Source organism: Platalea leucorodia, assembly GCF_965183815.1.
Source record: "Platalea leucorodia genome assembly, chromosome: Z".
Lineage (NCBI taxonomy): Eukaryota > Metazoa > Chordata > Aves > Pelecaniformes > Threskiornithidae > Platalea > Platalea leucorodia.
The window spans coordinates 77,277,183-77,303,931 of NC_138858.1; the positions used below are offsets into that span (position 1 = coordinate 77,277,183).

The 26,749-nt window shown below is 38.5% G+C and overlaps 1 protein-coding gene across 11 annotated transcripts in view; it reads right to left on the bottom strand.

Moving 5' to 3' along the window:
• The window catches only part of SUSD1 (sushi domain containing 1), a 91,578-nt gene that overhangs the window by 48,743 nt on the left and 16,086 nt on the right, over window positions 1–26,749 (bottom strand). For 8 of the 11 annotated variants that reach the window (XR_014230776.1, XR_014230777.1, XR_014230778.1 and 5 more), the window contains 8 exons: window positions 22,097–22,191; window positions 20,299–20,488; window positions 19,181–19,275; window positions 17,866–18,049; window positions 11,751–11,844; window positions 10,390–10,645; window positions 5,850–5,889; window positions 2,845–2,938 (listed from right to left, as the gene is read on the bottom strand). Coding sequence is in view for 4 of the 11 variants with exons in the window: in XM_082337543.1 (XP_082193669.1) it covers window positions 2,845–2,938; window positions 5,850–5,889; window positions 10,390–10,645; window positions 11,751–11,844; window positions 17,866–18,049; window positions 19,181–19,275; window positions 20,299–20,488; window positions 22,097–22,191 (1,048 nt within the window). In the remaining 7 variants the exon portion in view is untranslated. The remainder of the gene's footprint in view (window positions 1–2,844; window positions 2,939–5,849; window positions 5,890–10,389; window positions 10,646–11,750; window positions 11,845–17,865; window positions 18,050–19,180; window positions 19,276–20,298; window positions 20,489–22,096; window positions 22,192–26,749) is intronic. The other 3 variants (XM_082337542.1, XR_014230782.1, XM_082337541.1) reach the window with 3 other exon arrangements.

Genomic DNA, 26,749 nt, shown 5'->3' on the forward strand with positions numbered 1-26,749 from the left:
CAAGCTGGTGAGCACTTGGATACAGTGGTTCTTTGTGACAGAAGCTGCAGGACAGGAAACCTTACAGGGACCCCAAGAAATAATCCAAGACCATCCACCTGACACCATGGCAAGATCAGCTGTAGCTGTGTCATGCCTGACAAATGTTTGTTTAACCTGCTCTTGCAGATGTCCTGGTTTCAGGTGGGATAGAGTTAATTTTCTTCTTGGTAGCCAGTATGGTGCTGTGTTTTGGGTTTAGGATGAGAACAATGTTGATGATACACTGATGTTTTGGTTCTTCCTAAGTAGTGCTAAGCTGCTGCTAAATAGCCGCTAAGCAGTGCTCACACTGGTCAAGGGCTTTTCAGCTTCCCATGCACTGCCGGGTGCACGGGGGGCTGGAAGGGGGCACAGCTGGGGGGGGCTGACCCAGGCTGGCCAAAGGGCTATTCCGTACCATATGACATCATGCTCAGCATATAAACTGGGGAAAGAAGAAGGAAGGGGGGACATTCAGCGCAATGGCGTTTGTCTTCCCGAGTAACCGTTACGCGTGATGGAGCCCTGCTTTCCTGGGGATGGCTGGACACCTGCCTGCCCATGGGAAGTAGCGAATTAATTCCTTGTTTTGCTTTGTTTGCGTGCGCAGCTTTTGCGTTACGTATTTAACTGTTCTATTTTTATTTTACTTCAATTATTAAACTGTTCTTATCTTAACCCATGAGTTTTCTCCCCTTTACCCTGCCGATTCTCTCCCCCATCCCACCAAGGAGGGAGTGAGTGAGCAGCTGCGTGGTGCTTCGTTGCCAGCTGGGGTTAAACCACGACAGCAGACCACTCAGAAGCCATGGTTTCACAGCGTTCACAGCAATCTGTTCCCATGCCTCCCTTCCCTACTGTTCAGAAGCACGTGGGTATGTTGCCCATGGACGGTCCATGTATGGGCACTATGAACAGGAGGAAGTTGGTCTTTCTACAATGGCTTTTTGTATATTTGTATATCATATTTCTTGGCATTCTCTTCTCTGCCAGGCTAAGCAACCTACTAGTAGATTACCCTACTCGCAGTTGGATCAGATAGATCTCATGTCTCTCTTGTCGAATTCCTCTGTCTCTTTCTCCTGATGGGCCACATCTTTCTTGGAGTACAGTGCCTAAAACAGGACCATGGCTTATTTAAAACTAAGAGTATTTGTATTTATTAACATTACAGCTATGTCTTGTAAGCACTGTGAAGGGTCTTATCACAACTGACATCTGGGTTTTCCTTTCTCTGCCTTCTACTGGTATGGGGGAGCTTTAATTTCTGCCAAGGATTCTGTCTGATGTTCTCTAAAACAGAAGAATGGATTCAAGAATTTCTCTGTACACCAAGATCAAAGCCCTAAAAGATGCTTGTTGAATTATCAAGTTCTGGCCCCCAACATTACACCACATTACAGCATGACCCCTGTCAAATGTACTCAGTGTACCCAGGTCCCTCAGGATGTCACCTCGGTTTTTTTTGCTCTCACTTCTTTTAAAAGAAGACTGAAATGGAAGGTCAGGACCTAATCTTCTCTACACTCATTCACAACTGGCTCATATTCATACATGATTCTTCCAGTACTGTCTATGATCTTAAATAGCTCTCCTATGACTGTGATGCTAAGAGATTTGACGTAGTTTTAAAAAGTATTTATATCCTTCTGTCACATTTTTGCCAGAGAAACTGAAATAACTGAGGAGCCTTTCACACCATGACAGCCCAGGTATGCCCCTCCTCCTGCAATAAGCCCTCTGCCAGAGTGCTAGTTTAGACACCAAGACAGTTACAGCCCGTTCTGCCTCAAATGTCAAAGCTGACTCTGACAATGTTTTTCAAAAAACCAAAAACAATCAAGACTGCAAGCTAGAGTTTACCACTGCATCCTATTGCCAAGAGAATCCTGAGATGCCTTTCTTTAATTACTTACAGAAAAGAAAGACACTGTGGAACCTTTATTTTGGAATTTAGATTGCAAGAACTGATTTGAAATTTAGACAACTATAAATAATCCAAATAACCCTACTTTCTCCAGCCCTGTATAAGACTAGCTCCTTCTATTTCTGAATGCCAAATAAGACAACCAACCAGTGCTCTATACCTCACAGCCCCCAAGCTGGAGGCTCCTGACCTTTCAAGGGATGTAAGTCAGAAGACTATTCTTAGAGATAAACATATTAAAATAGGAACACAGATGTATTTTTTAGTCAAGAGATTTTAAACATACATAGATATTCACAATTACTTGAAGGCACATGCTTGTTTTACCTTTGAAAGGAAGAGAGTCATAAAGTTACTGCCCCTGCATGAAGGACCGTGAAACAGAAAAAAATTAATTTCTTCAAAATTTCTAGCATGTTTTTATTGTGCCCTTTAGCTAATGATCAACCACTACTGAAAACCAATCCTTTTAGGCCTTTTGAATAAAGTTGGGAAGACTAGAAATTGGCTCCTTACATAAGAAAAGTATATCAACATGTCTGTTGGTATGACTTCACTTTTAGAGTAGCACAGCATATAAACCTCATTTATTTAATTACCATTAAATCAAAACACCTCTGAACTAAATTCCTGGTGCTACTCAGTGTCTGAATCCTTCCTTTATTATGATGAGCCCCATACTTTTCAGATGTTTCACCAGTGATTGCGAAGATATAGAGGACATTCAGTTCAAGCAATGGACAGCATTACTGGCCACTGAAGGAACTCTTGATAATAGTTTCTAACCACTCAAGAGGCCTAAACCAAGCAGGCTGGCAAGAAAAACTATCTGAAAAGAAAAACACGTAAGCCTGGTGCAGGAGGACTACAGAACTGGAGTTAATAACAATACGTACCGTGCTGCTGAGAATGACAGGAACAGTATAAGGCAGACAGCAGCAACTGACCCTAATCCAACAGCAGTCATGTATTGCAGACTGGGTGATAAATCTGAAAGAAAATATCAAACAGTTCAAACAACCAAATACCGAATAGTGTAACTTCAGTCTGGAGACACACCAACTGAGCCTGCTCAAAGCTAAAGTACTGTAACAAAATTCAGATGCTAGACTTACCGCTCAATCAAGTAGTAATGGAGCTGACTATCTAGCAGTTACCATCCAGTTGAGGAAGTAAGATTAAATGGTGTATTTCTCAAAAGTGATTATACTTCTCCATCCCTCAGCTTCCTGCCTTTTTTTTTTTTTTTTTTTTTTTTTTTTAATTCAGATACTCAATGTCAACATTTTCCCCTCTCACCACTGGCAATTTCAGTCTAAATCATATTCCAAGGTGGTCTCTGGTGCCAGAAAATCCTAGTGCTTTATTAAATGGCTCAATGCATCTCCTTCAAAATTTTTACGATCTGGGCACGATTTCTCTTCCCCATTCTCTTTTTTTTTTTTTCCCCAAGTGACAGAATAGAAATAAACCTGGCAATGATAGCCTTACCCAAGCCCATAATACCAGAAGCCACCCAGGGACAGAACAGAAGGCTTACAGTGATTTGCTGTCAAAACCAGAATTACTAAGAACTACTGGTGAAAGTAACCTGTGAAAATAGAAACTCAATCCCTTCCAGCCACCTCTATCCCATTTTCAGCATTAGTCAAAGGTTACCTATTTCTTACTGGATTTCCCACAGACATCTAGGATGCTGGATCTTATTCCTGCAAGATTCCACAACTGTACTTGCTGTTACATCTTGCAAGCATGAGTATTTAATGTTTTAGCAAAAATTTAACTTCTTGTAAAAATGGCACTTATTCAGTGAAATTACTGTATATATCCACAATGAGAATCCAAGTGTCTGAACATCAGAAAAGCAACTTCTGTTACTTAAAACTTTTTTGGCTCACCTGAACGTACAGGCACAAAACTGGCTAGGCATTCACTCGAAACACCCTCAACAACTAATGTGAAGCATAAAAAAGTCATACAGAGCCATAAAGAGAACCTGACCAGTTTACCATCTTTGCCAAACACTGCTCAGTGAAGCAAGGCTTGTATCTGTGCAGCACCTCTAACCTGTAAACTTACTGTGAGCCTGGAAAAATAAAGAATTTCAGACAGGACCCTACCAGGAAAATCTGTTCAACCTACAAGCACGTTCAGTTTTGGTAAAAGTTATACCTGTCCTTATATCACTGTAACACCAGTGTCCATAAGCAAGTTATGCATCTCTAGGGCAGATGTCAGCCCTCCATAAAAATGACAGAACTGTCTTCCCTAAACATTGTGGAGTATATTTGGTGAAAAACCCTCAACATTCATTTCATTTATTTGTGACGGAAGAAAGCACGCTTTTAACAGCTTTCTACCACTTCTTATGATGATGATCTATCATAGAATGTGTAGCTTTGTCTAGACAGCATTTGAAACAGGCCCATTTGGTTTAGATTTAATTTACAGATTTGCCTTCCACACAAGTTGAATTAAGAAATACTCCTCAAAGGATTCAGTGAGCCAAAAATAGTCTCAGCCTCTCCAGCTGCAGAAGTACATTAGGCCAAGGACACTGTTTGGCTAGAAGTCCATTCAATATAAAGGCAAACGGATTTACAACAGAAAGCCAAAGGCCTGACCTGTCCTAGTCCCGTCTTCCAATGCCCATTTTTTTCATCCCAAAACCCAAATCCACCTATATGTAAGACAGCCTCTGATGATGCTGTATAAGGTGATGAATGACAAAATCAGAAGAGGACAGTTTTCTGTCTTTCCAGAGTTATTTTACAGCTCTTGCCTATACAGCTCTAGCAATAGAGCCCTCAAACCTAGGGAATCCTTGATCTTATCCGAGTCTCCACAACCACAAACTGCCTAACTTATATTCTAAGTGTGGCGGTAAATGAACTAGGTCACGAGAGTAAACAACAAAAGGCAACCTAGAAAGAAATACACAGTTGTCACCAGAAGATGAGTAATAGCAATAGTCAGACGTGGGTTTTGTGAACAGTGGAGGTGATGCACCTCAAGCACTCCATGCACCACATGATTTATCATCATTCCAATGTACTGTCTCACTCTCCAGTGTCACTGCATTTCCTAACTCCAATCGAGTCATTCAACTCAACAGCAGAATTTAGAATTTGTAGGGGACTCCAGTGGTGCCACTTTCTTTGTCAGGAGAGGCAAATTTTTGCCTTTTGCTGAAATATGATGAAATGGGTGAAGAGAGTACTTTCTGTCATATTGAAAAGGAGGGAAACTTGATCTCTAGTGGATTCCAAGCTCCTCTGAGGTAAACTCATTCAGTGGAAACATTTTATAGTCAAAAAGAAAAACAAAGATAAAACCATGCTGAGAAATTCACTGGCTTTTAAAGTTATGCCATTACACTTTTAAGAAACTGTACTTACAAGTACAAAAATTAGCCATATTTTTCACTTTTGCATGGTGTCTTTTATTTTCCTAAGTTCATAAAAGGACTTAATTCTCCAAGGACCACTTGAACATACCAAAATAATAATGTAGCTTCTAAAAGCTAGAAAATGTTTTTTTTAAAAAAAAAATCTTTAAGCCAATATAGAACTATCTTAAAGCAGGCTTCTAAAATTTCACATCTTCTGGCTTCAAATGCTTTGTGCACAAAGTTGCTGTAAAGATTTCAATGTGATGCATAGAAAAAATAATTTTGAAAACCAGGGAGAAACCAGAGAATCCATTTTAGAATGGATTACTGAATCCATTAGAATGGAATACCGACGTGCAAGGCAAATTTTCTGCCTCTAACCTTTCCAGTCCTCAAAGTCAACTGACCATTAATGGCAAATGAAGAAACAGCCACAGCAATTATTAGTTTATGCTGCCAAGCAAAACCATGACAACTTCTGTTTTCTCATTGAAGGAGAAATTGACTTACTTTTAATTTGTGCCCAAACAGCACAGGACTGTGTTCTCACCTGAAAATGAAAACATAAAAATCACTGTTTCTCATGAGAGAAATTTATTATCACTAACACCCTCTGCAAGAGCAGCCATCCACAACATACTGTATTTTATTACTACTGGGAATGGAGTTTGTTACTCCCATGGTAGCAGCCTCCAGCTTGTCTGAAAAGATTATAAACTAAAAAGATAAGATTAGAGATGGAGCTTTGATGAAAGGCTGGCTCTAGTCTTTTAGATCATCACTTTACCTTTCTTCCTACAACCTAGGTATGTAAGTAACATGGAAGGATCTTTGAAGCTGCTTGGGTAAGAATTCAGAATTTATGAAATGCTAAGATAAGGCTGAATATGCTGTATTAACTCTATCCCTATGTAGAATACATATTTTAAAATATGGTACTTAATGGCCTGTTTTTCAAGTACTAGACGTAGGGTTTTTTCAGTTATGACAACTTGCTTGGTAGTTTTTAAAAACTTTTATAGAATACTTAACAGTAGTTCATGTTCACAGTAGTTGAATAAATGTTTACCAGGAGTCTGCTTTTGCAGACTTGTTTAACAAGTTTGGGTTTTTTTTACAGTAAGATTTGGTCCCTGTAGAGTTTTTTCGCCAGCACTTCACACTCATACATATACAAGAACTTCTATTGTCTATTGTATAATTCCTCTGAAGTCTATTTTTGTGGTGCTTCTATACGTACTTTCCTGCTAAATTACTTTCACAGAATACATAAACATACATTTTTCATGTTTTGGCAAAATGTATATTATGTTGCTCTGGATAACAGTATGTTTCTATGAAACTGAAGGCTACATTTTGAAGCATTTGCAAAAAAGGACAAAGGCACATTTGTATGCTTAATCTTACTTTTCTGTGTCTGCATGCTGAATTGTGGAATCTCAGTGTTTCTTAAACTCATTTTTTATAAGGAATTTTCTGGTTATTTAAACAGACAAAACACTGACAAAGAAAACCCTCTTTGGAAAGGGAGAATAAAGAACAAGCGGTGGATTTAAAAACTCAACCAAATGCCAGGTTCTGGAGGCACTGGGGCGAGTGCCATCATCGTGAAATAGCTACCTCTGTGACACGCTCTAGTTTGCAGGACATCAGTCATCTCCTGCCTACCAGAGAAGTTACAGTGCTCCCAGGGATCTCAGCAGAAAAGTTCACTGCTCTGCACTTTATACTAAATCAAATTATAAATCCCCTCCTCTGATGAATTAGCACCTTTCCAGAAAGTTATTGGTGAAATTACTCCTCCAAATACTTGAGTATGCATAGACCTCAAAGTCTGTATTTCAACCTGGATATTCACAGGTAGCTAAACTGGAGATAGAAACCCCTTTCACAGCTGCACACTTAGAAGAGTTCTGGAGAAAGAGAAAACATTTTGACATGCATATACACTTTTCTCAGGTGAGTTTTATTAGGCTAATGTTAACAGACTTTTCTCACAGTAGGGGTCATTTTGATTCCAGTTTTCAAAACAACTCATAGTTTTCTTCCTGAAAAGACTGCGTGTCATCTTCACCTTTCACAGTCCCGCTCTTCTGTTACATGCACAAACTGTTTGATCCAAAAAAGCTGATGCTGACACTGAACAAAAGCTATGCTAAAGAAATTAACCTCAAATAAGTTTAAACTCCAAACGCTTTTTTTAGTTCTTGCCCTTCACTATGAGCCTTGGCTCTCTGCACAGCATGGATTCCATAAAGTAATCACTGGAGATTAAAATAAGTACTAGATGGGCTTGAATTATTTAATTAGCAGTATCCTTCATGGAGAAGGACAGTCCCAAGGGTGGACAATTTGTTCCACTTAAGTAACGTTTTCATGGTAATGACAGTAAATTCTTGTTTGTTCCCAAATCCTCCCTTGGTCTCCATCATCCCTATATTCCAATTGCCAAATTCATCAATATGAAAAATGGTAATGTCCATTATCTCCGACTTCCTAACTGCTTTCGTTGTACATCCCCAACGATCTCCTCAGATTCTCTGACCAGCCTTTTAACACATCTGAATGTCCTGCACAAATGAAATATGTTTTAAATCCTCCACCTTGAAAAATAAACAGAAAGTAAAAACTGCACAGCAGACACCTTTCTCAGGACCTCCAAATCTGAGCAAGGGATAAATGAGTGTGGACTCAATAAAACAGAACAGTTTACTTGTCTTAACTGTGTCTACACGATTTTATCTGAACTGATTTTCCTACCCTTAGCACAAAGAAAATATGTCAGGTATATTGAGGAATAATGGCAATAAAAAGTCACAACCAAGCCATGCTTTTGCAGCATGTATGATACAAACTGTACCATTCTCAGCATGAAGGGGTCTGGAGCCAGAAGGGACTCTGGAGGATGCCAGAACATAAAAGTACAACAATGAGAACATTAGTTAGGAGTCTATGACATGTATTTCTAACGTGTCTGTATTCAAATGGAAATATGTTCACAGGTAAAATATACTACAGAAATGCTGATTTCACATGTATTAATATTGAGGGCCAATTAAAGAACAGATTTTTTTAAAAAGCAGACTTTTAAATATTAACTCTTGAATCCAAATTCACTTACTTAAGTAAGTAACCAAATTTTCACAAATTCTCAAAACCCAACAACCCGCAATTTATAATTTAATTTCTTTAACTTCTGAATACTAACGGTTGCACAAAATACAAGGGCATGAGAATTGGAAGATAAACTAGTACTTTTGAGCCACAGGTCTAAGTTCCATTTCAAAGAAGAGCTGGGAACCAAAGCTGTTTGGTATTTGCAATCCTAATAATGATTTATAAATGTTTAACTTTGTGTACTTCATCAAGTAACAAAAGCCACACAGGAAAGTGTATATTAAGGAGCTGATGCATTCTAAATGGAAGGAAACGAAGAGTGACTTCTACAAGTAACAGTAATAATATTCCATTAAATCAGTAGCCTAGAACACACATCTGCCATGCTAGAGATGAAACGTCAGGAAATCATCTATATGAAAGAGAAAGAATAATATAAGTTAGAAGCAGTTTAACAGCTGGCAGAGATGCATAAGCAGTCTGCACTGTTCTGTCCAAGAAAAGCCTTAACACAAGTAACAATAGGAAACGTTCCCCAGTATCAGAAAATATTGAAGGGAAAGAGCTAGGGAAATCAATGCATAAAATCCAAGGATACATAAACTGAGTTCAAGGAAGCATTTAGGAGTGCTTAAAGAGGCTAAACTTGTATACATCTGACTCATGAACAACCCTACTCCACAGAGTAAATTTTTCTAAAAAATACAGTTTGTTGTCCAAATTTGAAGATATTTTGGGCTAACTTAATGTTATTTATGAACTGAATGCCTTCGAATGTCATTTCCCTACTTATTCCCTCCACAATTAGGAATTTATGACAAACAGACTTGCATCAGGATCAGAAATCACTTTATCTGTGCTATAAAAACTTCTTAGACTACTGTTAAACTAGATGCCACACAAAACACATGCTGCACAGATTAGCAGACACTAGTAACAGCTATTACATGTAGGTGTTTTATTTCACTCACTTTGGACTGAGGCAGAGTCACATTTCTTAACAGAAGCTGGTTAAGAGATTTGGGTGTAGGATTCCAAAATTGTAGAGAATTATTTACAAGTGACTCACAGATCAGTTTTTGCATGCCTCCTTGCTTCGTGCTGTATACACAAAGCTCTAAAACTCTATTTTTTCTTTTTTTGGGTGGCAGAGTGAGGCACTGTTTAGGTGTTTTTTTCTTTAGTAGGGGTTGCTTTGTTCCGTTTTTACATTTGGCATTCAGAAACATGAAAAGTCCATCACCTGGCTCATCTGAGAAAAACTTCCTACTGCTGAGACTTGTATTATGAAAAAATTACAAGCTGTTGACCCCTGAGATAGATAACAACTGGAAAATTAGTGGCATAATGAAATCATGGGAGGCAGGACACTGGAACATGAAACAGCTGAGATGAGATGTACATTAAAGAAACTTTGTTTCTAATTGAAATACATATTTACTTTAAAATGACAAAAAAATAATGCTAGTAATACACATTTTTTCTACAAGGCTTTCCCAAGGGAAGTGAAGTTGACATTCATTGCTACATGGAAGGTAACACACATGGTAAAATATATTTTTGCCTTGTCATTTCCTAGTATTTTTCATCACTAAGGAGTAATTTTCAGATTATCATACTATTCTCTTTCACTAAATTCTGGCCCAATAAAGACACCCTCAATTACTGAGGGCAGCGGTGGCCCTTCATTTTTATTTTTTTCCGTTGTCTGCCTTTTGGCATTGAGAGTTGCTCCAACATTACAATGACATAAATATCTGTAAGGAATGACAAGAGAGTTATTTAAAGAGCTTCAGATTTAATCTAATTCTGTCAACTAACAGATCCTTGCAACATCATAAAAAATTTAGCACAAAGCTAACATTTTCCTCTTTTTTCCCCAGCAATGTTTCATTCAACAGGTATAAAGAAAAGGTTTTAAAACATCCATTACCTTATTCCACTCACTTATTATTCTCAAAAAAACACAATACTCTTCTCCCAGCTTTAAAGGAGCATTATAAAACTTCCCGTAGTAATGTCTGTCTCCAAGAGCAATTGACATGTTATCAGCAACATCCTTCGCCCGAAATTCAGCTGCCACATATCCTTTAACATCGGTGGTGTTACTAAAGAAAGTTGCAGCAGCAAAGGAGTCACAAATAAAAGTGCTTTGCAAACCCAGAGGAAGCACAATCACTTGATAAAGACTAGAGTGAAACAAAAAAGGTAAACATTAGCCCTCACTTCAATATACTAAGCATCAGACATTCATTAATTCACATTGCCTTTTCTATTTGTAGCCTCTTAACTGCTTTTTATTATCGACGTCCAATATGAATGCTTCTTATACTAAAATATTTCTCTATGTCTGTGTTCCACTACGTTTTGAACCAAAACTACTGCATGCACAGCTTAGAGCTGGTTCTCCTCATCACATGCACATTAACTTAACATGTTTATTCATGTACAGAATAGCATCAAACTGAGTTATTGCAGGCTATCCCTTGCTCCTCTCATCTAACACATAAGTTCACCTATGAAAAAATACATCATTGGCCTCTAAAAATGATTGATAATTTCCCAGAAACAAGACTTTTTCTGTTTAAAGAAGGAGAGGACAGCTACCATTTGTAAAAAATTAATCAAATCTGTCTTCAGACCTCTCAAAACAATGTTTAGTCTATGGTATCCAACCACAGGAAGACTAATTATTAGGGCTGTTAACACTAGTAATTTCCTGAAACAGTAGTAGCTTTCAAATATTTTCTGCTTTAGTGTAATGTTGAGTTACAATTATCTTTTCCTTCTGTCACAAACAGCACTTAGTAAGGTATAAATCCTTTTTCTCTAGAAATGTATTTTGGTAGTAATACACTATGAAAACACTACTTCAGAATATGCATAAATACAGACATTTTTCACTATCTCCTCTGGTTCCTAGGAAAAAAAAATGTACTAGCTGTATGAGTTTGTTGGAAAAGAAAAAATCACACACGTAGAGCTATGCTTGGATCCATCAATAAAAATTTACTGTGACTTCACTGTGCACAGAGGGGGAAAAAAAAACCCAACAAACAACAAAATCAACAGTGAAAACTCAGAATTATCAAAACCAGAATTTTGTTCCAGAAAGCAGGGAAGAGTCTGAAGCCAAATATTACTCTGCTAAGGGAGGAGTAACTGGGAGTTACAGCTTAAGTTTTCTCCCATTGCTAACAAAAATAATCTAACCCCCACAAAAAGTTCCAATATGTAAGTAACATCAATCTGCATAAAGATTTTTGAAAGGGTGAAGAGTGCACAGAGACAAACCTGATTGGTCCATTTCGATCTTCTGCTTTCCGGAGCCTGAGCAAGGGTGCAGGACCTTTTACTGCAACAAATTCTACATCTGGGAAAGGGGGATCTAAAAAATAAACAAATACCAGTGCTTCAGAGAGGTTTTAGAAATATTTAGGCATGAGGGTTCCTAGCTATTTTTTCCCCAAAAACTTCCTCTGTTAACCGAGTCCCAAAACCCTGATGGCTAAAGTCTGCAGGCAACATAAATAGTCTGGTCAAGAAAAACACAGAGCAAATACCTGCATGACAGCATGGCAGCCCCAACTCAAACCCCTGTATTGAAGTATATCTGCTAGCTGAGAAAAACAGAGATGCCCAAAAATGACGGGAAAGATTTGTTGCAAGAAGCAGTATTATTTATTAGACTAGCTGAAACAGTCAAGGAGAAGAAAAAGATGAAACTCCAGGCACACAGCCCACTACAAGAAATAAAATGGTATGAATAAAGGAGAATCTATTAACACCAAAAGCACTTCCAAGAAGGCAACTTCCTTAGTTACTGCTCACAGTCAGCTAGCAATATCCAGCCCCTTAAATTGCATTTCAATATGGGTACAGAGTTCTAATTTGTTTTAGTGGGTATTTGCATCATGGCCAAAACTGAACAAACACTTCTGCCTCTAATTTCAATGGCAATGACAGCTGCACACTGACAGAGACTGGTGCTGTGGTAATGGAAATTACCACTCTCAGCTTGGAAGCAAGAATGAAAAGAGCTTCAGTGTGCAAACCAAAGGGGCAGAGTGTGAAGCATGGATACTATCTACCCCAGAAGTCTGAAAGAACTAGCACAGATATTTACAGGTATGGCTAGGCTGTTTGAAAACTGGTCTATCAAGCTGCTGATGTGGTATCTGACTAAAGAGTAGCAAATGCAGTGCTTATATACAGCAAACCAAGGCTTCAGAGCACCGTCAGAAAGAATAATCAATGTCATGGAGGCAAACAAAAGAAAATCAATGCAGGTTTGCTGAAATTAAGTCACATCAGGAAAAATCTTGCTGACATGCATGGGTTTTTCAAACAGCTGGATAGCAGTACATACATGTTGAAACACAGAAAATCATTAGTTCAGCAGGAGAAAATGAGGCTTGGTAGAAAAACCATGAAGTGGATAAATAACTGGTAAATAGGGAGCTCGCAAAATACAGCATGTTGGAAGCAGAGGTACTGGGGCACAGGAAGGTTATTAGAGGAGTTCCTCCAAGACTAAACAAAGTAAGTACTAAGTCTGGCATTTTGTTAACAATCATGGTGCAAAATCCAGATGCGTACAGATGAATTTTGTTGCTCAATGTTAGTGTAAAACAAAAGCAGTATGGAGACATTACGCAAGAAGAACTGAGTCACCTTTACAGCTGCTGTTTTGCAGAAATGGGATTAAATTCACCAGTATAAAGTACAAGGTACAAAAAACAAAGTACAAACTTAAGAACTGCAAACCCTCCCTTAACTTCAATGGTTCCTCAGAGCAGACATTGCCAGTGGACAGAGTGATACGAAAATATATCTGTCACAGTAGATTCATCTAGTATGTTTCTCCTATCTTCCTTTCCTTTGGCATCCAATACCACCAGGAGAAACTATTATTAATTTCTCCTGAGAATTTTCCAATTTCCAAGACAAACTTGGGAATTTCTTCTTTAATGCCAGCCAGAATGTTCATCGCATGCACAGTTTTGCATCTTTTTTCCAGATAAGCAGTGCAAGGGAGGACACAGGATAAAAAGACTGCTGACTAAGTTCATAACAATTACATTTTTTATTTTCTATAATTGGACAGGAAAAATGCACAACATGAAAATAAATAGCTATCCAGCACTGACAGCCCCAGTAAGCAGGCAAAAGAGAGAAAAATCTGAAGAAACTCACAGTGCTTTTAAAGCTTGGAGTCTTGGCAGATAATTTCCTCCCTATGTAAAAAAAAAAAAAAAAACAAAACCAAAACAAACACAAAACCAAAGCCACATGCTCAGGTTTTAATCACTCCCCTTTCCCCATTACATAAATCAGAAACTCCCTTCTTTGCAATACTCATGCTCTGAAGCTGCACACTGTAATGGACTGTCTCTCTGGAGGTACATGATGTGCTGTCCGAGTAAGAGCTGTCAGATTACCACATCTCCAACAGTCTTTCACTTCCTCACTGGAAAGTATATTTGGTTCTTCCCTCCTTTTCCAGACCTTAAAGCAGTCCCTTTATGAAAGGGTGAGTGTAAACCTTTTCCATCATACAACAGAGCAGAACAATAATGTATCTTTTATGTGTGTGGGTGTACATCCATGGGTGGGCAAACAAATTAGACATCACAACCGCATCTGTATTGTAGTATGTTTTTCACATACCAAGACGAAAGTGCAGGGCTCTATAAGATTATACTTAGTATGTGATGGAATTCATTCTTCTAATTCAAGTCACTTTCTCGACTCCTTGCTTGTGAGTCTACTTTCTGACTTATGTGTTCATACGAAGAGAGAGAGGATACACACACAAGAATATGTGGCCTGCAGGTACATCCTGGACTAAAACAAACAGAACAGCAGCTGAGAAACACAGGAACTACTACAACTGTCTGAGGTACACAGGCTCAAGGTCAAACCTACCCAAACCCACTGGGAAGTGCCTGTACATTCTATGTAAGAAATGGCAGCATGTGTGAACAGTGAGCATAGAACAAACTCAAAATACACCTTGATCCTAAGCAAAAAATCAAGAGGAGGAAGAGTAATGAGAAATCATCACTGAATCTAATATGAACTACTTTACAAGAAGGAAAGTAATCTAGTAATTCAGGCACACAAGATCTATTTCTAGTGTCCAGAAAACTTTCCGTCTTGTTAGTATGATGTCTTACGTCACAGCGGTCTGCTCTAAACTAAAACAAGCTAGCCAGACACTGTAAAAAAGCAGGCATTCATGAACTTCCCAAAGACCACAATTCTGTCACATCCATCATTAAGAATCTATCCCAAAGCAAACCTTGCAAACAGATTCAAATATCAATAGTATTTTAATGCAGCTGGACTGAAGAAGTTACTCTTATTTAGGATATCAGAAGCAAAAGCAAAAGCATTAGCTCTTTATTATTCTGTTTCTCAAACACTTGAAAGTGGTTACAAAATTCAGTCTTCTTAAATTCCTATGTGAAAACAGATAATGAAATTAAGAACAATGCCTTGTCTGAGCATGCCTTTCTAAATGATCTTCAAAAAGGAAAAGAAACAGAACCATGTGTAAGTAGCATAATCTCAACAGAAATAATGAATGAGAAAGTACACCAGCAAGACACTGCCTTCCTTTCTTGCAAACAGATAAGAACTCCCTTCTTGCTTAAAACACAATCTTGCTACCATCTTTTTACAACTACAATATAATTACTGCCTAATCATTTTTCATAATTGACTCAATTTTCTACCTCAAGTAGACAGGTGCTGAGAGCTTGTCTAAAATAAGCTAAGATGACATAAAAGACTGTGCAAGATTCCTGTTACTGGAAGTATGAAAGGAACAGAATTTCAATGATCCATGAAGCATGTGCAAGACTATATTTACCATCCACAAGATGATGGGTAAAACCAACTTTGCGCTCAGCACAGAACTATTTTTAAAGGATGCTATTTGTCAGGGAGAAAAGCAGGCTTCTCAAGTCCCAGGTTTTTCTTTTTTTCTTTAGAAATACTATGGATATAATATATCCTTATTCAGGAGATATACAGATATACATATAGATATAGATACTCAGGATATAGAAGTAGCTTTCTTAACATGCATTTACAAATCTTGCTTTTTGAAAAAAGACCCAAACTTATTCCTAGCATTTACATGTTTATTGTATTCTGCAACAGTCTGTAAGAATTTACACAGATGACTATCCTTGTCAGCAAATTAAGTCTGTTAGGCAGTGTTCATCCAACCGTCTGGGACACGTCTCTTCACAGTAGCTGAAACTCCAGAGTTAAGGTTTCCCAAACTCTCAAAATGTGGGAGGTGTGTGGAAGTCAAGAAGATACAACATCTGGATTTGCCCCCAGCTGGGGAAACAGACCAACAGACTGTGCATTTGTTAAAGGATGCCATATGAAACCTTGGACAACAAATGAGACTACCTCCAGTACATTAACAGTAAAACATTTTTGTAAGACTCAGCTTCCTTAGCGCCTCTGTGCTTAAGGCATATCTTGCATTTACACATTACCATTTAGCCAGAAAACCACCAGAGCCAAAAAACACTTTTCAAACTTAAGCTGACAGATAAACTGAGATCATTCCACACACCATGGAAACACAACCATCTGGTTTAATAACGTACATGATTACAAAATAACTTGACAAATTAAGAAGAAAATTATACACCTACTCTAAAATTATAAATAATTTTTCTATAAATTAAGTTGTGTGTACAGATAATGCAATTCCTGAAACATAAGGCACAGAAGTCAAAGGGACACTGCCAGAAGAATTATTTTAACTGTACCCTTTTCATCTTAGATAAGGTGAAATAGCAACAAATTTAATATCTTTTTAAAATTCTCGTTATTTGGTGACCTTTGCAGCGTGATCGCTGTTGGGTTTTTAATTTTCACTGCAAAAAGACCTACTTTTATTCTTTGGCTTCCATTAAAAGAATCACAATATGAAGCGTTTGCATGGCAAGTTTTGGATGAAGACTCCTAATGACAGAGCAACACCTACCTTTTATTGCCTACTGAAAAAAGTAACTACCAGATATAAAATGGCTTGTGCAGCAGGATCTTCTTTCAAAATGGAAATGATCTAACTTTTACGTGAAGACCTTTTCTGGGGCTATGCATGCGCATTTGTTAAGCATTAACTCAGAGGAGAGGGAAACATGCCAGCTGCCAAGGCGCAAACACCACTTCACACAGCACCTGCTGCTAAGTGTTCTCTAGAGCTCTGCTGAGTAAGCGACCTGATGCAATCCTGCACAGTTTAGGAAATACCACAGGATGACAGAGTAAAGAGCTACGCCTTTACTGAGTACGTATGTAAAAATTACGTCAACTAAATTCTGAGACAGCTTATTAGTTTTTACAAAGCTACATGTACTCATGAACTCAGGGACACTACTTTTAAATGACAGCTAGGAAACTTCTGAAAAAGAATTATTAAATCATTACTGTAATTTCATTTAAAAGAAAAAAATCCAGGCCATTGTGTAGCCTAAACAGTAGCTTTAGGAAACAACCAATGTTTTGCCTTTCACGAAGCTTAAAAACCTTAGATTTACTATTAAAAATACTGTAATACTATCAATTTCAAAACCACCACAAATGCCCAGTTCTTCATAAGCAGTCAGAAGAGAACTGGTTCCATCTAGTGGCTGAACAGGGTTACAGATACTCAGAGCGCTTTCATGTTTCTTACCTATTCCAATTCGTGGCCCCAACGGGAAGAACTACACCAGCACGAAAGACCGCACTTCACAGTGTAATAGTGGTAAGATACACAAAGTCTGACAGTATAGGGATAGTGCAAAACTGCTCTAAACAAAAAACGAGCTAGAAAATGACAGATGTTTTTATCACAGCATTTTAGTGCCATACAAATATCTTGCTAACTAGTGAAGCCAAGACTCTCCCTACAGAACCTCATTTGTTCAAATGCCTTTTATGTTTCGTACTCTACCAATTAGAGATGAAGGCATCTGTCTGAGGTACTTGCAGGACTCTGTGTTTTGGAGACTTTAGTGACATCTGTTGTCACAAACACCCACATGAAGTGCAGTTGTGCTATTATCTCCACTTCACAGTGGAGAGATCGCGTACTGACTTAGCTTCTAGTAGGGCAGGGAATTTAACCCAGCTCCCAAAGATACGAATCTTGCATCTAACCCACCAAACTATCTTTTCCCTGCTGTGCCAAAACACTGCACCCCCATTTCTCTCCTCCTTCTGCTGTCAACCCTATGAAATCTGTGAAAACAAACAACGAACAATTTTCAGCATGGAAAGAGCACTTTGACAACCCACCATACAACACCGAGATGAACAATGCTGTTTCACTTGAGCCTCTTGCACCCAATAGGTGCTTTTGTAAATACATAAAACAAATGGCAGGACCTACCTGTGATTTGTGTTGTCATGGAAACGAGCAGTGAAAAATTCAAATTCATGGAAATATTAACAGAGTAATTGGTTCCTGGCTGCAAATCAAAACAAACTTCCGGAGCCTGCTTGTGTGTGGTAAGGTTGAAGGTCATTTCATGAAAGAACTCCTTCTGATACCAACGCTGGCCTTGCACATGAAACTGTAACAAGACAATCACAGCATGGAAATTGCAATGTTTTAATATATCACTTGCACTCAGTCATGTCATGCTCTAAATCAGAAGAAATAGCAGAAAAACACATCACTGCATACAGAGTGCCAAAAATGTTGGCACTGACAGTTACTCAAATTCAAATGCTTCCAAAATTTGACAGGAACTGCAGTCCCTCTTGATCAGCTCTGACACTGTTCTAGTTCTTTCACTTCTCCTCCTCCTGGTCTATCCTCTTTTTTATTAGCACTGTAATTTCCTCCAAGTCTTGATTTCCTGCTAACATGTAGGCTTCCAGCAAAAGTGCACTTTCATTGTAGTATACCCTCATGGCGCAAAGTGATGAGTTATAAAAGTAACCTCACATGAACACCTCTCTGGTTTGACCCTGAGGATCAAGTCAAAATCAAGTCATTTTGACTGATGTCAAAATGCCAAGTACCCTCCAGGATCTGCCTACAGACAGCTGTGTTTCCAGGCAAACTTACAGACCCATGGGGTTTTTTTGTTTCAGTTGGATTTTCTGTGTGTTTTGTTGTTGATGTCCCAAATGATCATGAACTTATTAACTTAGTGCCTCTCCTGATCATTCCTCTGTTAATGAAAACTAAAATGCTTGCTGTATTTTAATCATGTGCTAATTTTCCTTTAAACAGATCCTATGCCTTTAGATAATCTCTGCGCACCTCTTGGCACACAGAGATTTGAGAAAACAGCAGGTGGTCAAGAGTCCCGGCAGAGAGAGTTCATGGAGAAATGCCCTGCTGGGACCAGGGAAGATTGAAGGCATAGCACAAGGCAAAGTGGACTGACTCCACGGAATTTCAACAGCTGTCTGAGGTCTGAACATGACAAAGTTGAAAGTACAGATAGGGAAGGCAAAATAGAGTAGGACAGGGGAAAAAATAAGCAAGAAACAGGAGATGACAAAAGCGCGTGGTGGTTTCTTTCTTTTTTGAAGGTTGCTGTGCAAGCTTACTCCCTGGCTCTTTATGAGAGATGTTCTTAGAATGAGGAACACTGCTAGCAGTGAGTGTTTGAAAAACTACAGGGTTTTTTTTTCACATAGGTGATTGATATAAATTGTTTTCTAGATTCAAAATACAGATTGTCACTTACTGAGTATCTATCTTCCACATCAGTTCCCCTGACATTTCTCCGCCATTTCAAGCAGGTATCATTAAAAATTAATACATTATTGAAAGCTTCCTTTACTGTGGAGACGACAAAAAAGGCAACAACTTATTACAAAAACTTCACACCTTCTTCAACTTAATTGAATATGAGTAGCTGAAAATAAAAAAAAAAAAAAAAAAAAAAAAAAAAGGGTTTTATTTTGATTCTCTTCTGAGAAGGAGGTAGAATCTCATTTCTTTTGGAATGAACAAACATGGTAAATAAAGCATGAACATTTTCCAGAGAAAATGGCTTTCAGAAAAACCCAAGCACGCTGCTCAGAAAATCAAGATAGGTTTTATTTGTCCAGACCTAGGGAGGTTATAATGACAGAAAGATCCAGGGGTTCAGACCTTCTGATGGAAATGAAGTTATCATAGAAGTTGTCACAGTTGAGCCCTTTAGGAAAAAGCATGTCAGAAAAAGCATTTTTGTGGATTCCAAAGGCAATTATTTTTCAAGGTCTGTCTCATCAGAATTGTATGTCAGAAGGCAAGCTTAAAGTTCCCATGACCAAAATACTACAGAAACCTGCTGTTAGAACATGCCTTCTCTACACTTACTGAAAAACTGCCAGAACACTGCTCATCACTGCTAAACATAGGAACATTATCTGTAATGCTCACGTCACTAGATTAGTATCACACAGGTCAGCAACAGGGAATTCTCCCACAGGCAGAGAATCAGTTTTCAAGGCAAGGAATGGAAGCCAGTAAGCACTGTACCATGGACTGAAATTCCAGCATGTAGCCAGGAATGCCACTGCACCAATACTGCCTCAGCCAGAAGACAAATCCTGAAGAAGCAAGTTTGCCAGACCTTTCTGAAGAGCACTTACTGCCACTGCTCTGTTTGCTCATAGATTCAATGGCCACAGTGAACAGAAAGACAAACGTCTCGCAAAAAAAGAGGATGCTGATGGTGGCTACATGTGTGTAGTCAGCATAAAGAATGATATAGTCTAGGAGACAGCCTGTAATCCTGTCTGCTAGACTCAAAACAGCGAGCTCTGCAGCACATAAGTTCTACCATAAGCACAGAGAATACAAAACACAACCTACCCTTTGTTTGAACTGCTACTGTAGCTGAGACAGTGATGTTTGTGGAAGAGGTGGTAGTAATATTCACCACGTAGTTACTTCCAGATTTGAGATCGAAACACACCTTTGGATTATCTTCACTTGTAGTGATGTTAAATATCGCATCTTCTGAGAACGTCTTCTCATCCCATCTTTGGCCCAGTATGTGAAACTATTGAAGGATTAACAAAAACAATGGTGCAATTGGTTGTGGCTCTCCAAAATTCAGAACACTAGTTCAACTAAGGCTTGAGAACATAGGATTACATCTGTTGTAGAGTATCAGCTCAATCAAAACAAATAGGTTTGTGACTAACTGTTTTGGTGCAACAAGATGGCTTAATAAATTAGATCTTTAATTTCTTCCGGTTGTTAAAATGATGAATACTTTTTCATATATTTCTACAACAAATAGAAGGACTCTATAATGTGAACCCTACAAACACCTCCAACACAAATAGTAAGGAGTAAGTAAATATTCTTTCTTGTTACAGCACACAGATGGAAATTAGATCTGCTTGCTACTTTCTTTTCTTTCTAGTTTTTCTCCCTTGCGCTACAGAAGCAGTAGTAAGATTGAACAGCAAACAACAGTAAGAGACAAGCTTCCCTAAGATCATCCCAGTGCAGTGAAAAAGAAACCTGTTGTTTTTATGAGATGAAGGGACAGACAAAACTTACCTAGGTGAGCTCCAGGCAGTCCAGACTGTGTTCTGAACTTTACTGCACGCATCCTATGCCTACATCATCCTCAGTTTTGACTATTCTAAAGTGTCTTCCAGATAGCTGAATTCACGTAAAAGCATGTGCACAGAGCACATCACACCAGAGATCCACAGCTTGCCAGTTACTACTGGGTACATGAAAAGCACTGGTTTTGAACTGTCAGGGTAATTGGGAACTTGTTTTTTCTATCTCAGCAGTGCTCAATAAAAGCACTCGAACTAAAAATACATTGGTTTATAACACAGGAGGAGAAAGACAGATTCTCTTCCAAAATTATCATTCAACCTTGAAACCTATTTTCCACATGAACCTACCCACCCTGGAGATACTAAATAATCCCCTTTTTCTTTTTTCCCTATTTGTACGTACTCAAAAAAACAACCTTTCTTGGGACGTTGTCATTCTCAAAACATAGGAATTTTTATCATGTTGTTTTGGCTTTAAATAACACTGAGTGAACTATTTGTTTCTAAGAATTTATATGAACTTTTATGCCTATGTTTATAGATGGGAAGAAAAAAAAGGTAGTTACCAAGGTTGCTTTCAATTTCCATGAAAAACAGTTCTAAAATGTTCAAATACAAGGTGTTTGAATCTCTTGAGCAAGGCACAGTTATTTCAATATACCTTGCATTTCTAGAACAAGTTACATCCAGTATCTGCAAAGTGATACACTGTTTACTTGAAATGTTTGCATCACAGATAGGGACAGAGCCCAAGTTTTGCAATGTTTTCTATGTCAATGTGACCTTGAGCTCTACAATGGAACTGCACTAAAACATAAGCTGGTGCTGAAATGCTTCTTACAGTTTCAAGCAGATGTTTAGGTGATTTACTAGAACGGGGCCCCAACAGCTTTTGAGTTTTTCACCTAATTTTAGGACAGGAATTTGTTTCTCTCCTAACCCAGCCACCTTGAGGTTTCTAGGCAGCTCACTGGAAAGACTGAGACAAACTAGCATACAAACAAACCCACAACACAAATCTCCACTGCTGATTCACCAGAATTAACCAGGGCAAAACTACTCCCAGTCTCAAATACTGCCCCACTTACTGTGTATGTTTCCTGCACTCCCAGTCTTCCAGTTTTCCTTTGCCACTTCACACACGTTTCATTGAATATGGACAAATTACTGAATAATTCCTCCTCTGTGAGCAAAAACATGAACACAGAATGAAAACAGTTATTTTTTTCTCATGCAAATCTTAATGTGTTTGGAGCAATTGTTTATTTCTTCCTTTTTCTCTGTTTTTTTTTTTTTTTCCAGGAAAAATAAAACAAGGTAGGCGGAAGTTAGGTAGGAAGTTTTCCCTTAATTGTGTCAGCTGCTAAAATTAAAATACAAGGCTAACTGAAGAAGCATGTTCTGAGCTAATGACTGTGAAGTCCTTAAACACAGAGCCAGCATTACATGATGTGCCACGACTAATGAAAACAAAATACTTTGCTAGGCTTGCAATTTTAATTCTAATGACTTTACAGATCTTGAAGAGGACATTAAAAATACGTTACAGTTTCCTAACAGCAAAGGAAGAAGCTCATTACCTCCATCAGATTGCTGATATGTTCCTATATATGAAAGCATACATATACAACAGCATTTTTTCTTACACAAGGATCTTCAGTATATGCTGTACTAAAGACTAGAATCTTTCATACCAGGTGATCAATCCAGGCAAAAGAGCCAATGAGAAATTTTGCTCGGCTTCAGATGTTCCTCCTAGTCATAATACATTAAACTTGTACCATGTATAGGTATTCCTGTATTCCTGGTCAAAGTCTTTCATTAAAGTGAGCTTATGACACTATTACACCACCAAAAATGAAGAGCAACAAACAATGCCCCAATTCCACTACTTCTGCCACCTGTTCTATATTCTTCTTGAACTTGGGTGCCAGCATCTGGATATCGTGACATACAATGGTCTGTCTCCTAAAGAATCAGCAACTCACAAATCAACTTGAAGATTTTGTAGACCATTGGATCTCATGGATTAGAAGTCTCATTAAACTGCAAATAAAAAAAAGTCAAGCAGATTTAAAAGAGCTGTCTGTAAGAAAAAGAGGCTACCAATAAGGCAACAAACTTAGAAAAAAATGCTCCTCTGAATACAACAACCTGCATTAAAGCATTCTAAGAAAGCTTCTGTGTTAGATTGGAAAAGAGCTTTTATGTAGCTGAATTAATGTTTTCCTTCATTATTTGTTTGGGTTGCTTTTTAAAAGGTGTTGATATTTTTCCTTGTTTTATAATAAACAAAATTAAATAACACAGCCACAGTAAAACACTTTCCAGAAGAAACACTAGATTAAAAGAATGAAGCCCAAAGAACTAAGCATGTAGGGAGTACAGCTGTAGCAACCAGAGAGACATCCCCCAATATACCTGTGTTAATTTACACACTTCTAAGAACTGGCTTATGCCTCAGAGAAAAGGTACAGCCAGGAAGATCAACTCCTCTGTTCTTTCTTTAGGTAGTTCTCTCACTGCTGTCATCAGACACAGAGCAGTTCCCTTCACATGACAAAATAATCGAGTATCCTTCCAGAGCTAAGAATAAAAGCTCCTTCTGGTCACAAGTCAGATTGACAGTGAACATATTTGCTCCTCTTCTTTCCTTCATCAGCCTTCAAATAATCATTCCTTTGTCCTGCTACTATAGTATTACATTCACTGCATGACCAAGGCGATACAAATCCAAGCTCATATAGATTCTAAGCCGAAGAACCCTTACTAGCTGCTGAAAAAATGAAGGGAGTTTATAGGACAGCCTTGATAGATACTTCAGAAGTATTGACACAATACTTGGTGTAATGCCCTGCTGTAAAAGCAACCACAGCTCAGGGCACTCTTCCTCTGTATGGAAACTTCATTACCATTTCACAGGACTCCCTTGTAGAACACGGACATGAAGCTGTCACTGAAATATAGGAATACATCGATAGTCTCCAAAATTCCTGTATGTAGGCAACTATTTGGAACTAAAGTTTAACTGTTCATGTATTTTGCAGCAACTGATTTTCTTCTTCCTTTCCTTTTTCTGATAATTAAAACTGTCATAAAACCATTTTCTAACAGTATCTCCCTCTCCACATATTCAACAAATAGATGCCTCACTCACTACATCAGTTTATCTCCCAACTAATTTTAATTCCCCCATTGCAAACTGTCATTAAATATGGAAATACTGTTGAAAGCTTCCTCTTCTACAGAAGAAGAAAAGATTAATTTGCATGTCCTCTAAAACAAATTTCCTTACAAATGGCTGTGTGATTAGTTGTATTTAAGTGCTGCTTATCATTATTGTTTTCTGTTTCACAGTAACGTCTAGAAGCTCCGCAGTATTAAGACTTCTGTACCAACACAGAGCAAAAGAGTATGTTCAGTTGTTGTATTCTTTAAATCAGATACATTTTTATTAAAAGACTGGATAGCAAAAATGACTCATTAGAGCACAGCCAGAGGGGAAACGTTTGCGTATCCATGAGATCTGAATTAAAATGCGTAATAAGAAAGGCAAAAAAAAGTAATCTCCAAGACTGCTCACCGAGAAAATCAGGCACTTGATTTGTGATACAAATGGCCTTATACAGTGGCCTCCTTGTAAAGAAGAAGGCAGAACTAGTATCATTTTTTTCTGTAACTACATCAATTTATCTGTCATGCTTTCTGAACTTTCAGAGGGACAAGGCCACCATGCAATTACCATACATCCACAGAATAGCTGGCAGACTTTTTCTCAAAAATTTCCACTCTAAATGGGTAGGAGTGAAAGAGGACGAAAAGCTGTGACACACACAGAGCGAACACCACAACAAAGTCCTGGGCTTTCTGAGGAGACAGCTTTTCCTCCCGTACTCTTACTGGTCACACGCTCTTTGTTTGGACAACCAAACGTACAGTAAGTGCTTAGTTTACCATTAATCCCAGTAGCATAAACACAGTATCCAATAATAGCACAAAGGTATCTCTGAAAAAACTATTCTCACACCTAGAGGGAAACAGGTTCCCCAACAGATTAGTTCTCCTGTGAAATCTAATGGCGCCAGTGACTTCCAGAGCTTGGGAACTCCCAATGTGAAACGCACTCTACGTGCCTGGCCTCAGTGTTATGCCTTAGCAGACAGCAGCATCCAGATCTTCAATGTATCTGATTTTGATCAACAGCTTTCACTCAAATTCACAAGTAAGATGGGAAAAGCGGAGACCCTCAATTTCCCCATACTGCAGCACTATAAATTTCAACTTGTGATTAACTGAGAAGGCCACTGGATGCCACTGCTGCTCCACTGACCTCCAGGTTACCCTCACAATCTCCTTCCCATCCCAAGGGAAAGGGTTCTAGAAACTACATGCAAAGGCCTGGAGACCAGAGAAGAGTGGAAAAAGATCCCAGAGAAGTCAAATACCGAAAGACAAATCTGGGAGAGGCTAGAGAGATGCAAATAGCACCTGGCTGTTAGCAGCCAGGAAAGACAGGTGCTGGTAAGGGGAACACAAATGGCAGAATACGAAAAGTGAGCAACAAAGTGATTCAACAGAGCCAGTGAGTGTCGGAGGGGGAGAAATCATCAAGAAAGCCAAAGAAATTAATTCTAGGAAGGAAAACAAGGAGTGAAGGTCTCAGTCTACTTTACTTCACTTTTAAAAGATCTGCTAGGAAGGAGGTCCTCTCTCTGTGCTTAAGTGTGGGGGAAAATCTTCACAGTAATTACAGCCAGTGCATAAATGGCTGTATTGTCATGCTCTTCTGCCTTAACCCTGTGCTGTGACGACCAACCTCAATCCTTCGCTTATCAGCCTCTGCGAGCTCAGGTCCCAGTACTCAGTGTTACTATTTGCTGATTCAGGAAAAAATCCTAACACACAACTCTATGTCTAAACAGTCATTAAAACCACATGACTTCTTCCACATATACAATCCCATAGTCCTCAACTGAAGCAACACTTGACTACCACAGACCTCAGCCCGAGATACATCTTATCAGTGAAGTATTTTTGAACTTGCATGAAAGAACAGTATTTACCAGAAAGCAGATAGAACCAGCTCCAATCTGACATTTCACCTTCTGAAACTAGCTAAAAGAGCATCCACACATGCAAATTCACTTAGAACTCTTCCCACCAATCCCCATACACACATGCAATTTAGGGGAAAGAAAAAATCCAAATACCAGCTTTTTTTTTTTATGTTTTGCCTGCTAAATTCTGTGAAAACTGTGAATGATGCTGCAAATGCCATCTGCTACTAACATGCTCCACACATACGTTCAGACACCAAAATGAAATGAGAGCAACCAACACTTCAAAGAGAACTTATGCTCAGACTGCTTCAAGGCACCTGTTCCATAGCCTACAGGCAAACTCCTCTTGCACAGCAGCTTTCGCAAGTATACATGGAATTTATTTTACAAAGACATATCTTCAGCGTTTATACCTTTTAGGGTAGCATGAGAAGTTTTTATGAGTTTTTTCACATTTTAAGTAATAGACTTGCTTCCAATTCAACTAGGATTGCAGAATTTCAGCAGGTTTTCCCCTGCAGCCCCAAACTTTACACACAGGAAATCTACAAAGAAACAGCAAACCTGTAGGCAGAGACAGCCATGCAGGAAGGATCAGACAGATAGCTAATGATTTACTGCTTCCTTTCGTCTAAAAATGTTATCAGGAGACAATCCGGAGCAGAGTAATTCATGTATTTA